This window comes from Strigops habroptila, chromosome 6 (genome assembly GCF_004027225.2).
Source record: "Strigops habroptila isolate Jane chromosome 6, bStrHab1.2.pri, whole genome shotgun sequence".
NCBI classification, from domain to species: domain Eukaryota; kingdom Metazoa; phylum Chordata; class Aves; order Psittaciformes; family Psittacidae; genus Strigops; species Strigops habroptila.
In genome coordinates, this window is record NC_044282.2 from 61,673,014 (window position 1) to 61,689,646 (window position 16,633).

Below are 16,633 nucleotides of genomic sequence, written 5' to 3' on the forward strand. Positions count from 1 at the left end.
AGGCCTCTTACAAATGTTAAGTGTCTCTTCCTATTATTGAGCTGTATTATAGCAGTGCTGGGAAATGTCACAGACTAGGATCTCCTTGCAGTAAGTTCTGTGCAAACTTGGAGAGAGCAACTTTCCAACAGTGTTGGACAGGAGGCAGTCTGTGGATCCTGAAAATCCAGGGATAAAAAGAGACCATGAGATAGGAGGCAGGCATGTCCCTCCTCGTCTGGCAGCAGCAGTTTCCTATACTATGTAGAGAAGTAGGGTATTTATGACCAAGGTGTGTAGTATTGGGTAAATAACTCTCTGAAGACAGCTTCACATCTGTGGACAAAATGCTCCTGTCAGTTTGTCTCTATTTTAATGGTTGCTTTGCACCCCAAGAGCAGTTTCTTCCTGGGTTTAATGTGATAATGTGTTCTATTGAAGCTGAAGATTGTGTTAGACACTTCTGGAAATGTTCCCTTTCGCATATGGATTTGGGGGTTTTGAGGCTGTTGGGGAAGGCAGGAGGTCTAACAGCTTCCTGTGTCTTGAAGGGTGAATTACAAGGTCCTTCACGCTGTTCATTCTGAGTATTGGCAGGCAAATCCACTTATTTTATTTGACATTCAAAGTCTACATGAGGCATTATACATCCTAAAGTAAGCATATATATTAATCTGGTAAGTAGCAACTGAAATGATACATTTTTGTCAATTTCATAGAATCACAGAATGGTTTGGGTTGAAAGGCACCTTAAAGCTCATCCAATTGCAACATCCTTTCCACAGACAGGGACACCTTCCACTAGAGAAGGTTGTTCCAAGCCCCGTCCAACCTGGCCTTGAACACTGCCAGGGATGGGGCAGCCACAGCTTCTCTGGGCACCCTGTGCCAGGGCCTCACCACCCTCACAGGGAAGAGCTTCCTCCTAATGCCTAATCTCAGTCTCCCCTCTGTCAGGTTAAAGCCATTCCCCCTTGTCCTGTCCCTACAGGCCCTTGTCAAAAGCCCCTCTCCAGGGGGCTTTCTTGTCGGCCCCTTTAGGCACTGGAAACTGCTCTAAGGTCTCTCCAGAGCCTTCTCTTCTCCAGGCTGAACCAGCCCAGCTCTCTCAGCCTGTCTCCATAGCAGAGGTGCTCCAGCCCTCGGAGCATCTTCGTGGCCTCCTCTGGACTCCCTCCAACAGCTCCACATCTTTATATCGGGGCCCAGAGGTGGACACAGGCCTGGGGGGCTCTCACCAGAGCAGAGCAAAGGGGGAGGATCCCCTCCCTCGACCTGCTGGTCACGCTGCTGGTGATGCAGCCCACGATGTGGTTGGTTTCTGGGCTGCAAAATTGCACCCATTGCTGGGTCATGGTGAGCTTTGCTGGGTCATGTTCTGGTAACCTGGTAACCTCACATAATTGAAAGATAGTGATGTTAAGTGATTTTTAAAATGACCACTTCTCAGATTGCTGTTGGATAGGATTTATTTCCCTGCTTCCCAGGTGACAACCACTGCTCAACAATGTGCATGTTCCCAGGCTGCTCCAAAGGCAGCAAAAAGGCCCAATTTAGTTCCTACTTTTCGGTCAGTAGGCCATTGCCAGTATCATTGAATGCAGATCCTATCATTACGTTTTAATTAGACTAGCATTTACAAGAAAGAGGGGAAAATGCAATTTTAGAGTTAAATTGGAGCCACATTTTTGAGCCACGAGCTTCTGTTAATGCATATAATTAAACTGCTAAGTGATTGTTCATTCCCTATAGAGTTGGAAGTGTCATTCAAGGCAGTAGCTTTCAAGTGCTACCAGTATTCAGAGTTATAAATAATACAGCTGAAGGAGATAAGGAATGCTGTAATATGGAGAGTTAAGATAATGTTCGTCTTAATGTAGTCAGGCATGAATTTATTCATCTGTTTAATGCGGGACTACAGTAAAGGAACCAATTCAAGAATCAGGTTGAGTGGCACCTGGTTTCTAGTGGACAGTCATTTAAAAAATGGATTTTAGTGACTTTTATTTTTAACAAATCCTGACATTTTATTAAATTGCTTTAAAAAATGGCTGCGTTTATCCTATAACTGATATCTCCTCAAACAGTTGAATGTCTTGAGAGCAAGAAGATTAAAGATGCAACTGAATCTTTGGTCTGTAAAATCTTGAAGTGGAATCCGAGAAAATAGTGTTTTTCTCTTTTTGGAGAACTGAAGTTTTTGGGTGTCTTCAAAACATGTTTCTAATTTGTTCTGTAGTTAAAGCGGTCACTAAAATCAGATTAAAACTGCAAGGTATAATCTTTAATGTTGGCTGAGTTGTGCTATTACTGGACTTGAAAATGGGACCAAACTGCTGAATGCTCTCATGATCCCAAATCATTTGACCTTTCTGTTGCAACTCTGAACTGATGCAAGGGTGACTAATGGGGTTTTTATTTTAAAAGTTTATTGCAAATGCACATGACAGTGAAATACTCAAGTTCAGGACTTCATCTCCTGATTCCATCTCCTCTTATATTCTGACCTTTTTTGGTTCACGTAGTGTTACATTGACTTGGTTTTCAACTCATGTCTGTTTTCTTGGACAGTAATTACGATGTCGTGCAATTTCTATGACGGAAAGCAATTGATGGGAGTTGGACAAAAGAATTCCATCATGCACTAGGATACGTCTGACTTGATGGAAAAATCAGTGGCTTCTTGGCATCAAAAGTACTAATTTTACACCCATTGGACCCTGATTATTCATAGTGGCAGTGAGTTTATGAGGTGGTGGATGAATGGATCCTACAGATACCATTAGCTTTAATAACAGGGAACTTCTACAACAAAGGCATATGCTACTAAAATCAATTACTGTTCTCATAAAGCATGTTAGTGGCTAACTTGTATAACCTTGTAAACTGAATGTGTGTTGACGGGATCTTATTAAAATTCATTGTTTGTAATTCACAGAGCAGCTGTTCCAACAAGTAAAGTATGTTTCATGGAGCTCAGGTGAAGCAAAAAATTTGTGAATTCCAGGATTCTGTGATTACTCGTTATATTATTTAATGTGAAAAAGTACTCAACTTTTCTCTAATGGCTCATAAATTGAGCAAGGATATGAGAAACGTTATGTTAGGATATAAAGATAGATTTTAGGATCTAGAAATATTTTAGGATCGAAAGAAGTCCTGAGGAGAAGGACTTGGGGGTGATGATCGATGAGAGGCTTAACTACATCCAGCAGTGTGTGCTTGCAGCTCAGAAACCAGCCGTGTCCTGGGTTGCATCACCAGCAGCGTGACCAGCAGGTCAAGGGAGGGGATCCTCCCCCTCTGCTGTGCTCTGATGAGACCGCCCCTGCAGTCCTGCATCCAGCTTTGGGGGCAACAACATAAGAAGGACGTGGAGCTGTGGGAGTGAGTCCAGAGGAGGCCACAAAGATGGTCTGAGGGCTGGAGCACCTCTGCTGTGGAGACAGGCTGAGAGATTTGGGTTTGTTCAACCTGGAGAAAAGAAGCCTCCAGGGAGACCTTAGAGAAGCTTCCAGTGCCTAAAGGGGCTGACAAGAAAGCTGGAGAGGGGCTTTTGACAAGGGCCTATAGGGACAGGACAAGGGGGAATGGCTTTAACCTGACAGAGGGGAGACTGAGATGAGATCTTAGGCAGAAGTTGTTCCCTGTGAGGGTGGTGAGGCCCTGGCACAGGGTGTCCAGAGAAGCTGTGGCTGCCCCATCCCTGGCAGTGTTCAAGGCCAGGTTGGACGGGGCTTGGAGCAACCTGCTCTAGTGGAAGGTGTCCCTGCCTGTGGCAGGGGGTTGGAACTAGATGAGCTTTAAGATCCCTTCCAGCCCAGACCATTCTGTGATTCTATGATATGAAAAAGTCCATGTTTATGGACCTCCAGATAATTTACATTTCAACTCATCTGAATTGGCAATTTATTTTTAATTACAGATAAACCACTATGATGATACCTCGTGTTGTGTCCATCATCTACATGCACAAACTTAAAATTTTACGCTAGCGTTCATTTTTATTATATGAGATGTGTTAAATGCTAGTTGGCTTACAGGCTTTAGCTAGAGGGGAGAAAACTTCAAAGAAAATTGGTTTAGTAGCTTTGAAGTTGTATGTGCCTTCATTTGGAATATTCATGCATGCAGAAGCACTGCATCCTTAAGTGATTCAAAAAGCCTGGAAATACATCAGGATCCTTTTTCTCTAGGTCATCTTTAACCTCTAACTTCACGGTATGTTAGCAGACGTGGATTTAAGACCTGCTTGAGTGGTTGCTAGAGCTGATGGAAAGCCTCCTGTTGACTCCAATGATGCTGTGGATGGTGGTCTTCGGAACAAATGTTGGTTTAGGGATGGAATTTGTTTTGGCAGTAAACTGTTCTGAACATTTTTATCAGTTGAAGACACCTTTTAAGGTGTCTAATTATAAAAAGAAAAGGCTACAATTCCTCCTAAAGCTTGCCATGTGTTAGCATTTTATAGTTCCTTTGTTTCATGAGAGACTTAGTCAAAGTTGTTTGTAAATAGGAAAAGGTTAAGCTTTTATATACTGGGATTTACAGAAACTATTTAAAGTTTACTGCTGGAAAAAGGGGTTCAGAAAAAAAGACACTGCTGTGTTATATGGTTTGAAGTTAATTACTTGTGATATAATTAGACTTGAGGAAAACTTTGAGAAATAGTTTAAGAAAAAATTATGAAAACAGTAATTTTTTTAATGCTAACGTTGCTGAAATATGAAGTGGCATTATCAGCTAGCTCAGTGTATTGACGTAAAATATGCAGTGTGTATAAAGAGGCAAAATTCACGGTGTGATTAGAAACCTTAACATTTGACCTTGCCTTTGCTGGATGGTTTTAACCTTAGTGCTGTGTTGATGCCTTTGCCTTTAATCTGCAGTGTAAATCGCTGAACGTTTAAATATTCTGTCTGGTGAATCATACATGCTTTTGCATTTAGTTCAGTATTGTTGCGAATATTAATATATAACCTTACTGGAAGCCTTTTTTCCTGCTGGAGTGGTTTATTTACCTCCCTGTATCTCACTAGGGAAGCATCATTGCTTCCTTACCTTAATGTCTATCTCTTCTTCAGTGCCACTTTGCCATTGAGCTCCTCTTATCAGAACAATCACCTCTTCCATTATTTTCTTATTCCTTCTTTCACAGTTGCTTTGTTTTACATTAGAGCACCTCTAACCATCCACTAAAGATGAAAGTCTGTCATTTTGGGTTGTTCCAGGACAACAGGATTCTGAATTATTTTTCTGACCCTATGTTACCTTATCATAGAATCACAGAATGGTCTGGGCTGGAAGGGATCTTAAAGCTCATCTAGTTCCAACCCCCTGCCATGGGCAGGGACACCTTCCACTAGAGCAGGTTGCTCCAAGCCCCGTCCAACCTGGCCTTGAACACTGCCAGGGATGGGGCAGCCACAGCTTCTCTGGGCACCCTGTGCCAGGGCCTCACCACCCTCACAGGGAGCAACTTCTGCCTAAGATCTCATCTCAGTCTCCCCTCTGTCAGGTTAAAGCCATTCCCCCTTGTCCTGTTCCTACAGGCCCTTGTCAAAAGCCCCTCTCCAGCTTTCTTGTCAGCCCCTTTAGGCACTGGAAGCTTCTCTAAGGTCTCCCTGGAGGCTTCTTTTCTCCAGGTTGAACAAACCCAAATCTCTCAGCCTGTCTCATACGCCTTGTGACTTTGGATTTCACACCTGCTTCAGCTGGCTGGTTTGAAAATAAGTCCAGTGATTATTTTTCCCCCTCTCTTTGCGTTTTGAGCACCAGATGCACACCAGGGCCAGCACAGAAGAAATGGTAAGATTGGTCAGCCAAGGGCAGAACATGTCTGCCTGCTCTGACAGCTGCCAGCAACAGTATTGACCTGTAAACTCAAACTGAACCTGTGCAGCAGAGGGGAGTACACACTTCTAAGAGATGCGTTAACCAGACGTAATGGCTGCATGCTGTCACATGGGGGTATAACCTGTTTCTGACCTTATTTCCTTACTGCGAGTTGGAGTCGATGATTTTTATGTGTCCCTTCCAACTTGAGATATTTTATGATTCACTGATGGTGCTCAATAGACCAATCTGTAACCCAGACCAAGGCTGAGACAAAAGAAAAGCGCTCTCCCCAAAACGTATGTTGGGCTCTCGCGTTAGCGGGCTGAGTCATCCTGGTCAGGGGTCCATCAGGAACTGGAGCTGGCGTGAGATTGGGAGCAGGATGGCGTGGCTGGAAGTGTGGGCAGGGCAGGGAGCCATCACATCTGCTGCCTGGGGAGCTGTAGCACAAACTAGCCCAGAGTGCTTCCGAATAAGTCATTTATGTCCTGTCCTCAGAGGTGGTGATGATGATTTCATTATTTCATGGAGCTGGCAGGATAAGTACGTTTTCTCATCTGATAGTGGCCATGTGAGATTTTGTGACAAACAGGAGTGTTTATGGAGTGCATAAACAGTCCTGAGGAAAGGAGGAGACCAACCTTATACTTGTGCATTCTCCGGAGTGATTACCTGGATGCTGGGATTCAGAGTCATCTCCCTTGCCTAGCTTCCTTGTAAACCATACAGATAGTGCAGTTTAGTGGGATACAAGGTCTGTTATCTGCCTGGGATGATTGGTCTTGCGTCTTGGATACTCTTTAAGGAGAGTATCCAGTGAGTTGATTGTTGCTCCTAGAGGCTGAGGGTGGAGAACCAAATTGTTTAGTAATTCTGTAACGAGGTGAGTGCAGTGAGGCTGTGCCTGGATGCGGTTCTCTCAGCAGCAACAGTGGCTTTTGGCACAACCATTTTGCAAAGCTGCAGATAACTCAAGTCAGTGAATTGGTCCCAGTTAAAACAACCTTGCAAAATTTAAAACCAATACCTCCTCCTCGTGTTGATTTTTTTTTTTTAATGGGGCCATCCAGGACTTGCTGCTCCTTAAACCAGCAGTGCTGCTGGGATGGCGATGATGGCTGAAGCTTCATCAGACCATGAATGCAGGATTTGACAGTTAATTTTGCAGCAGTTGAATTTGCAGGCCACCCCAGTGGACGTGGGGTCGTTAGCCTGGAGAAGAGAAGGCTCTGGGGAGACCTTAGAACAGGAACGGCTTCCAGTGCCTAAAGGGGGCAACAAAGAAAGCTGGAGAGGGGCTTTTGACAAGGGTCTGTGGGGACAGGACAAGGGGGAATGGCTTTAAACTGACAGAGGGGAGACTGAGATTAGGTATTAGGAGGAAGCTCTTCCCTCTGAGGGTGCTGAGGTGCTGGCACAGGGTGCCCAGAGAAGCTGTGGCTGCCCCATCCCTGGCAGTGTTCAAGGCCAGGTTGGACGGGGCTTGAGCAACCTGCTCTAGTGGAAGGTGTCCCTGCCCATGGCAGAGGGTTGGAACTGGATGAGCTTTAAGGTCCCTTCCAACCCAAACCATTCTGTGATTTTATGACTTTATTCATGGTCCTGATCTTGTTTTGTTTCTTAAGTTGACTCAGTTGTCCCTGTCTCTGTGTGAGGATGTGTATAAATGGCTCAGGATGCTGGTGTGCCTGGAAAAGATGCTATTTAGATGGTTTCTTTTTTTAGCTGGATTAGTTCTGGGGTCTGTTGTTCTCTGTAGCTGCACAGCAGGTAAGGGTGGTGCAGGAGTGTGTGTGTGCCGGGCAGAGACTGCTGGAATGGCCCAGGCTGCTGTGGTCCTGCCGTTTCTCTGACCTTGCTCACCTCTTCCTGTCTTTGCACTGGATCTGGCATGCATCTGAGTCTGTGCAGATCCATTTTGGTGTGCTTAAGCTAGCAGCAAACCATTTGCTGCTTTTCATCATGTTGAAGTATGGTTTTGTGAAGCACAGTGAGCCAACAGAGCTGCTCAGAGCTGCTCGGGCAGGGAGGTCCTGCTCCCAGCAGGCTGCTAATGGCAGTTTATTCCAGCGTCAGGGCTTGCTGGAGCACTGCAGGAGCTGGTTTAACACACAGCAGCAGTAGGAAACATAGCAAAATGTCTGAGTGGGTCTGGCCCACATGGGTGTTTGGAGCGCTTCAGCAAAGTGCTGGTGAGTGCCAAAATATGGCAACTGGTGGGACCATGATAGCCTGCCATTATCTCAGCTTAACAAACTTATATGGTTTTCTATATTATTTTTATTTCTGATAATATGATGCTGGAGAGGGATCAAGTGGTGGATTTCAAGTGTTCAATAGTCTAATCCAGTATTAGATCTGGGCATCGATGCTATTTAATGAGGACCGTGTCATCACTTAATTCAGTTCAGTGGTTGCTTGGTTCAGGGTGCTGTGCCTGGTTTTGGGGGGTTTTTTTAAGTGAATTTATTTTAATTGTCATCACTGAAATTTAATTTCAAAACCCCCAATGTGGTTGTTGTGTAGCATGAGCTAGTGCTGTCCAGTTTGCATTTCAGTGCTGGGGTTTAGTCACAGGAGTTAGCAGGCAGTACAATTTGTCCTCCCGTTCTCCAGGATTGTTCAGAACATCTTTGTAAAATAAATCTGTTTTTCTTCATTGCTATTCAAATGATGTGTCGCAGACACATTGATTAATCTCTAAATGGGGTCTGCTGAGATTGAAGATAAGTACACTCATTTCTATTGTTCTAATTCTGAGCAGAGTCTGTTACAATAAATGGTGCAGTATCTATTGAATTCATGCTGAAAGGTAAAAGCAATGCACAGATTTGACTCGTAGCATTGTCATGTGGATTTTTTCTTCAGCACCTTCTCTAAATCTAGAATGTACTCTTTATTTCAAGAAAACATGTCGTAAACTGATAAATTCTGGCAACTCAGTGCAAGCCAGTAATTCTTAAAACATATTTACAATTGTCTTTACAAAATCTGTCTTGAAATTCGTTTTGTTGGGACACTGAAGCCCCAGGAAATGTGGTTTGTTTTACCCTAACTTGCATTTTTTGTTCCACTTCTGCAGGAGTTTTTTGAGAATCCTGCTTTTCGTCCAGATGGTATGAAGCTCTACCCAACACTAGTGATCCGTGGCACTGGTCTGTACGAGCTCTGGAAGACTGGAAGATACAAGAGCTACCCCCCCAGCACTCTTGTGGATCTGGTGGCTAGAATCCTGGCCCTTGTCCCACCATGGACACGTGTGTACCGTGTTCAGAGGTAATTTTCTGTGGTGAGCCTTGTATATTGATTTATTGCACTTGGAGGGATTCTTACTTTAATTACAGCAAGATCTGACTCAGCCTTTTATTATTTTTCAGCCTTAGTCGTTAATACACTAAAGATTTTTAAAACTGCTTCCTGTCTATTCAGGATGGGAAAGGCCAAGTAGAATGTGAAGCTGTTTAAATTGAATGCTTCTGTAATGCACCCAGAAACTCGGAATATTTCTGGAGGCCTCACTGTTGCTACCACTCAGACAAGAGCATAGGATGCGCCACACGTAATCCTTTAATGATAGTGATGGATAATTGCCTCTTGGCTGTGGGTGAAGTTTCCTATATTTATTGCAGGAGCTACAAGGTGTGTCATTTTTTGGCTATAGAGACTTCCTTTCTTTCCCCATGGGTATTGCAGGGTTTTCATAAATGCACTTATGATAATGCCGTTATTTCCGGCATTCGCCTCCCGGGACAATAGATAATACTTACATTTAGCACTGTATTTTCAGTGTGGGGTCTCCCTTGGATTATTTTTCTTCTGTTATCTCTTAAATCTGTCTGATAATAGGAAGGGAGGCTATGATATACTTGACTATTTTCACATGTGCAGACAACACTCAGTTGGCTTTCAGCTATGAGAGCTGGAAACAGTGCCAATGCTGAGCTCTCCAAGAGCATGAGGAATGAGAAAGCCTTGTGCGTTAGACATCACCTTCCTGGACTTCTCTAAGGCGTTTGATTTTGTGTCCTATGAGAAAGAAATGTGACAGAGTGGGGATAAACAGAAAAACATGGTAGAGAAGAAGGGTGGCTGAAGACAAAAAATGCTGGGTAGGATTGACAAAGAAAATACGGACTCAGGGTTATTAGTGGAGTTTCTCAAACTTCCATTTAAAAATCTTGCTCAAATCTTGCTCAAAATTTTATTTATTTATAGTGACACGAAAAGTAACAGTGCATTGAGCAAACCTTACAGGGCTGGAAAGCATCACTGAAAAAGAGAGGATGCACAGGCAGGATCTGGTGGTGGTGAAGCTGAAGTGATAGAGATAGGATGAGATGCAGTTCAGGGATGTTTGGGGTCAAACTCAAAGTCTTAGATTAGATATTAGGAAAAAATTCTTCCCTGTGAGGGTGGTGAGGCCCTGACACGGGGTGCCCAGAGAAGCTGTGGCTGCCCCATCCCTGGCAGTGTTCAAGGCCAGGTTGGACACAGGGGCTTAGAGCAACCTGCTCTAGTGGAAGATGTCCCTGCCCATGGCAGGGTGTTGGAACTGGATGAGCTTTAAGGTCCCTTCCAACCCAAACCACTCTGTGATTCTATGAAACTGGGAGTGAGTTTTGCTGCAAACCATGAGGTCAGCATGTGAAAATAGTAGAGGAGGAAAAGTTCTAATGTCTTGCTTTGTAATATGAATAAGCCACTGGTGAACACAGCTGTGAGAAACATTTTTTTCAGGATAACACTTTTTAGAGATGAAAGTATTAGTGCAGCAGCCAGACAAGGCTTTGGTAAGACCTTGTCTGGAATAATCTCCATCTTCAAGAAAATGAACTGTGGAAATATGCGCAGAGAAGCACCAGTCTCTTTTTCGCAGGATAGATGTGGACATAAATGACCTCTGTAAATTTTTGAGAGAAGGAAAATAACCTTTTAAGAAAATAGGAGCATAGATTTAGGCAAAGAACAAGAAAATAAGAAGTGGCCTTGAATAAAACAAGGCAGGAAGCTGGGACTTTTCAGTCAAGACTGAGATTCTGAAGTAACCTTCCAAAGTTACCAAAGAGGAAGAGAAGCTAAATATAAATATGATGAAGCTTGATTAGGCTTATGAATGTGATTGAGGCTTGAGGTTACAAGCATGAGGTTACTGAGACATGGTTTCAGCGACTGGGAGATCCTTCCTTCAAATCTTCATTACTGTGGGAAACTGGTGTCTGTAGCTGAACTCTGAGAAGGATAGGACACTGAAGAAAGCAAACATGGCTCACAGGAAATATCTACATGATATTCCCCGAGGCTTTTCATATCACTTGTAGGAGCTTTAAACTTCCCTGTGAGGGTGGTGAGGCCCTGGCACAGGGTGCCCAGAGAAGCTGTGGCTGCCCCATCCCTGGCAGTGTTCAAGGCCAGGCTGGACGGGGCTTGGAGCAACCTGCTCTAGTGGAAGGTGTCCCTGCCCGTGGCAGGGGGTTGGAACTGGATGAGCCTTAAGGTCCCTTCCAACCCAAACCATTCCATTGATTCTATGATTATTAAAGGAAAAACTCCTGCCTTTTATGCCTGCATGTCTCCTTCATCATTGATTCCACTATAGACGCAATGGCCTGTTTGTTCATCATATCTTCATATCTAACTAAAATGGATTTATTCTTAAAGGATATCATGAATTTGCAGCCTAGCAGGTTTTCTGAGGAACACAGGCCTGGAAATGTCTTTGCTGGTGTGCTGATTTGCCTGAGATTGGCTGATTTCCTCTGTCAACAGCAGCAGCCTCCATCCAGCTGTCATCCTGTTGTCAGTTATTATGTTCCACTGGAATAGCTGTTTTCTTACTGACTGCCTCATGTTATCTGAAACTTGTTCACGGTGATTACAGATTTTTACACCTCCAGTGCAAAGTCCAAAAGTTATTACATTGATCTAAATTGCTTTCAGGGTCATTTTATGACCTTTATAGCAGAATAATAAACAAAACCAGATTTCTAAAAACTTCTGTGGACTGTTCCCAGCACTGCTTCACTGGGGACACCAAGTTTTTCCCCATTCTCTATTGCTGTCCCAGGCCCTTTCCATCTCCCTCCAGTCTTCCATCCTTCACATCTTAGATTTCAGGCCCTATTTCCACAATTCTTTTGGATTCAGCTAGTGCCCCAGACAGCAAGTTCTTCCCTGTGGGGTTGCTGAGGTCCTGGCACAGGTTGCTCAGAGAATCTGTGGCTGCCCCATCCCTGGCAGTGTTCAAGGCCAGGTTGGACGGGGCTTGGAGCAACCTGGTCTACTGGAAGATGTCCCTGCCCATGGCAGGGTGTTGGAACTAGATGAGCTTTAAGGTCCCTTCTCACTCAAGTCATTCTGTGATTCTATGATTCTATCTCTATTCTCTAGTACAAGGTTTTGAGGAAACATAAGGGTCTCAGTATTTCTGTAGTCTGTCACATGCTCATAATAATCAGTTTAATGAGTCAGGTGAGCATGGGAGAGGTGTCACTGACAAAACACTGTAGAAGTCTTTCTGTGTCAGCAAACCAGGTTAAATATGTTTTGGTTTTGGTTTTTGGTTTTTTTTTTTTCTTTAAAAATGAGGTGCTGTTGATAATGGCTGGTTGGAGGAGAACATATCTTCCAGGGTGTTTTGTAACTGTCATGGATGCTTAGTACTGTATTTGTCCTGCATGTTTGTGAATCTCATTATCACCGAAGCACTTTGGTGTGTGAGAAGGTGTGAAATGACAGGATCAGTGCCACACCTTGAGACTTTTTGTTTCATGGATCTCAGTGTTTTACATGAACGTTATTTTCACTGTACTGATGGGGAGATGTAGATATGAAGAGATAGAATACCTGACTCAACAGAGATCATGTAATAAGTCAGAGCGGAGAGCAGACTCAAGGTCTTTAGGCTTTCACTGTGTGCTTCAATCAGCTGCTTCACAGGTGTCCTAAGTAATGCAAAATGTTTGAAAAATAGAAGATTAAACAGGCGTTGTTGAAGCTTCTGGCAAATTGCACATTGACTTTAATAAGGTCAGGATTTAATCCCCTCTATCCCTGAATTTGTTTAGCATTTTAACAAGTCCTAAAAGCACTGGTACAATGCTGTCTTGTGGCTATTCAAAATAGGCAGTTAGTGTGTACACTCATGATGCACACATGGTACTTACTTAGATACCCTGCCTTAATCTGAAGTGGGGATGGAAAGCCTGTTTCTTGCTTTATCTTTCTTAAAATGCTTATTTTCCACATTCATATTTTAATTTAGTTTGCTCCCTAGTAGGTAGATGAGAGAGGCTCAAGCTACTGTATGTTGTAATCCATCTTCTATTCGCAGTACTTCATTTACTATTTCATATCTGACTCTGGATTTAGCTGAAGACCTGGTACTGGAAGATGTCAGGATGTTTTATCTGTGTCCCTGTAGGGAAAAATACGTCCAGCCTGACTTCTTGGAGTTGTTCCATGATTAGAAGAAAGGGGTTTAGTTAGATTATCACTGCAGATCTAACATACCCTGCTGAAAATGCTTTTCTCCACTAGTGTGTCCTTTAGTCACAATGTGAAGTGCTCATTTCCACTAATTGAAGCTCTTTGAAGTACATTGTGTTGGCTCTGCAGTGTCTCTATTTACCCGAAGAAATCCACCGAATAAATGAACTGGGGAGTTAATCGTATTTTGCCTCAACTTTTTGACACCTGAGTGTAAGAAGCAGGGAATTTTTCACAGTCTCTTTGGCTTTATATTAAAAAAGGCAGGGAAAATAAGGGAGGAAAGTAACACATGGGGTCTCCATTAAACGGGGAGACCTCTAGCAGCCTTCCAGTACCTAAAGGGGGCAACAAGAAAGCCGGAGAGTGGCTTTTGACCAGGGCCTGGAGGGACAGGACAAGGGGGAATGGCTTTAAAGTAACAGAGGGGAGATTTAGATGAGATCTTAGGCAGAAGTTGTTCCCTGTGAGGGTGGTGAGGCCCTGGCACAGGTTGCCCAGAGAAGCTGTGGCTGCCCCATCCCTGGCAGTGTTCAAGGCCAGTTGGACAGTCCACTAGACTTGGAGCAACCTGGTCTAGTGGAAGGTGTCCCTGCCTGTGCAAGGGGTTGGAACTAGAGGGTCTTTAAGGTCCCTTCCATCCCAAACCATTCTGTGATTCTGTGATTATGCTGGAGAAAGTTGTATCAAAATTGGAGTGCAATGCTGAAATAGAAGGAGAATCCTGGAGTCTTGAAGCTCTTATTTTCATTCTTAATGGTAAAGGAAAACTCTTCTTGCCCCATCCCTTGCCAGTGTCTCAGACTTCTACAAGGCTGAAGCAGCACAAGGATCAGGTCTTTAGGACCCTTTAAGACCTTTATCTTTTATACAGCTACTGCTGAAAATAGTAAGTGTTAATGGGGGCCATGGTGTGAATGCAAGTCCTCAAGGAACTGAATGGGTCAATTAATACATTTTACAGAGGTCATCAGACAGCTGCTAGATGGTGATGACTTTCAATCACCACTGAACCAACATAGATTCAGCTAATTACATTACCAATTCCCTGAACCATCGCATTCTCTGTATGTTTTTTTGTGATGTTCTGTTTTTTACTCTGTTGAATGAACCTATATCATAGATAGAGAAAAAGGAAGAATATTCACAAAGGAATGCTTGAGCCCTGTTAGAGACCGACCTGTTCTACAGCTTACTGAGTATTTTTGATACTTGTGTAGCCCTTATTTCCCTGAAGAAGATCTGAGGGGTTTGGGTTACACCCTAGTGTGCTTGGGTGGTGTGTTACTGAGGGTGCCAGAGTGGAGTTTGAGCAGGGGAGGGAGAAGCATTTGAGATCACTGAATAGTACATCATTAGATAGGAGGTGAGCGTGGAGCCAATAATCTGCACATTTCTTTTTCAGCTTGATTGGGATGCATAAATCCTCCTTTCCCTAAGAGATGGTATCCTGCTTTCATAGTCTTCAGTGGGACTAACTGCCCGGGAAGGCAGTGAAGAGGCCAAACCTGGTCTCGCTTTCAAATTTCATTTTAGTACCTTCCTTGGAGAACTCGAGGAAGGAGTTCTGCCATTTGCAGACTCATGATTTACATTCCCATAGGAAGGCCCTAGACTTTCTGGTTGGGCTTTGCTGCAAATCATTTGCTAAACAGAACATTTTCACTTTTAAGCAGCTAGTGTCCCTGTATTAAAATGTAATTCTGATGAATTTTCCCTGTTGGCCCTTCAACTCAGAGACTGCAGAAAGATGCAGTCTGGTTCCTAATTGGTGGTCTCTAGCAACAGATACCATGGAGGACATCTGACCTGGAGGCAAAGGCTCAGCTGGATGATCTTTTTTTTTTTCCAGACTTCCAAGTGAAGAATTGAGAGCAAAATTATAACCTATTTCTTAGGATTCTAAAAGCCTTCTTTTGTCTTCAGTCTTTTTACTGAAGTAAAATCTGTAGCTTTTTCCCTTCATTTTTCTTCTGTTCTTAGTTGTGTTTTGTCTGTGTTATTTCCTGTTCCACCAAAGATTTGAAATGAAGGTAATTCAGATAAGTTCTGTGGTCTGCTATTTGGGATCTTGGCTTAGGTGGCTGTAATGGTGCTTTGTGGTCTATTGTCTGCTAATGCAGTTGTTTGTGCTTTTTGCTTTTGCTCTCTTATACAGAGATATCCCAATGCCACTAGTCAGCTCTGGAGTGGAGCATGGGAACCTGAGAGAGCTTGCCTTGGCCAGAATGAAAGATCTTGGGACACAGGTAAAATACTGTCAGTTGGTATTGAGGGAGAGCTGCTTGATGACTTTATACAAAGTTGTATAAAGAAAAGGAATGACTAGAAGGCACAATAGGAGCCAGGTTTACTGCTGAACTAAAACCATCTGCAAAGGTCTTTAAAAAAAAGTTAATGATTAAAAAGCACCTTGATGATCCTTCTGAAAAGCTGTTTTTGTTTGGCTGATTTTTAGTTTAGCACTTTCACCCTTTTCCTGAATGCACTTGCTAACTAGTTTGTGATATTCCATTTTTTAGCAGAATGAAACCCTTAAATCAGAGAGAAGGCAGGAAGGTTTCTTTTTAATTTATGCTATTAGAAATTCTCCTTTCTTTCTTTTTCCCACGCATGCACTTACTTGACTGAACAATTGAAAGAAAAGCTCTTAGTATGAGGGCAAGAGAGATTTCAGCACAAACAAATGAGACTTGATATTCTTCATATTTCTATGGTCAAATAAAAATAGGAGTGGGGGTGGAGAGAAGGAAGTGGGAGGGAGGAATTGAGTTCATATTTGAAGGAGGTATGTGTCCCCTGTCTTGATTTTTCTCGGAAGGTCGCTGCAGCAGTTGGCATTCACAGTGCATCTCATGGTCTGCTGTGACACTGCTCATTCTTTGAACCTCCCTGTGAAACCCAGTTATCAACCACAGTTTGCAGAATCCTCCAGTAAAGTTATGCCCAAGTTCTTCCTTTCTTGAGATGTCTGACTTCAGTTTTGGTCCCCACTATACAAAAAAGATGTGGACAGGCTGGAGAGGGTCCAGAGAAGGACCACAAAGATGATCCAAGGATTGGGCAGCCGTGTGAGGAAAGGCTGAGAGAGCTGGGCTTGTTCAGCCAGGAGAAGAGAAGGCTCAGGGGAGACCTTATCCCCATGTTCCAGTATTTAAAGGGTGGCTACAAAGAGGAAAGAGACTCCCTTTTTGACAGGAAGTCACATGGAAAAGACATAAGGTGATGGGCACAAGTTACTAATGGGGAGATTCAGAACTGGACACGAATGGGAAATTTTTTCACACTGAGAACAATCAGCCATTGGAATACTCTCCCCAGGGAAGTGGTG

General features: G+C 43.4%; 1 protein-coding gene across 2 annotated transcripts in view; it reads left to right on the plus strand.

The window, feature by feature from the left end:
- Window positions 1-16,633, plus strand: part of ELP3 (elongator acetyltransferase complex subunit 3) — a 97,328-nt gene that overhangs the window by 44,103 nt on the left and 36,592 nt on the right. For both annotated transcript variants that reach the window (XM_030489674.1, XM_030489675.1), the window contains 2 exons: window positions 8,900-9,093; window positions 15,461-15,551. In XM_030489674.1, the coding sequence (XP_030345534.1) occupies window positions 8,900-9,093; window positions 15,461-15,551 (285 nt within the window). The remainder of the gene's footprint in view (window positions 1-8,899; window positions 9,094-15,460; window positions 15,552-16,633) is intronic.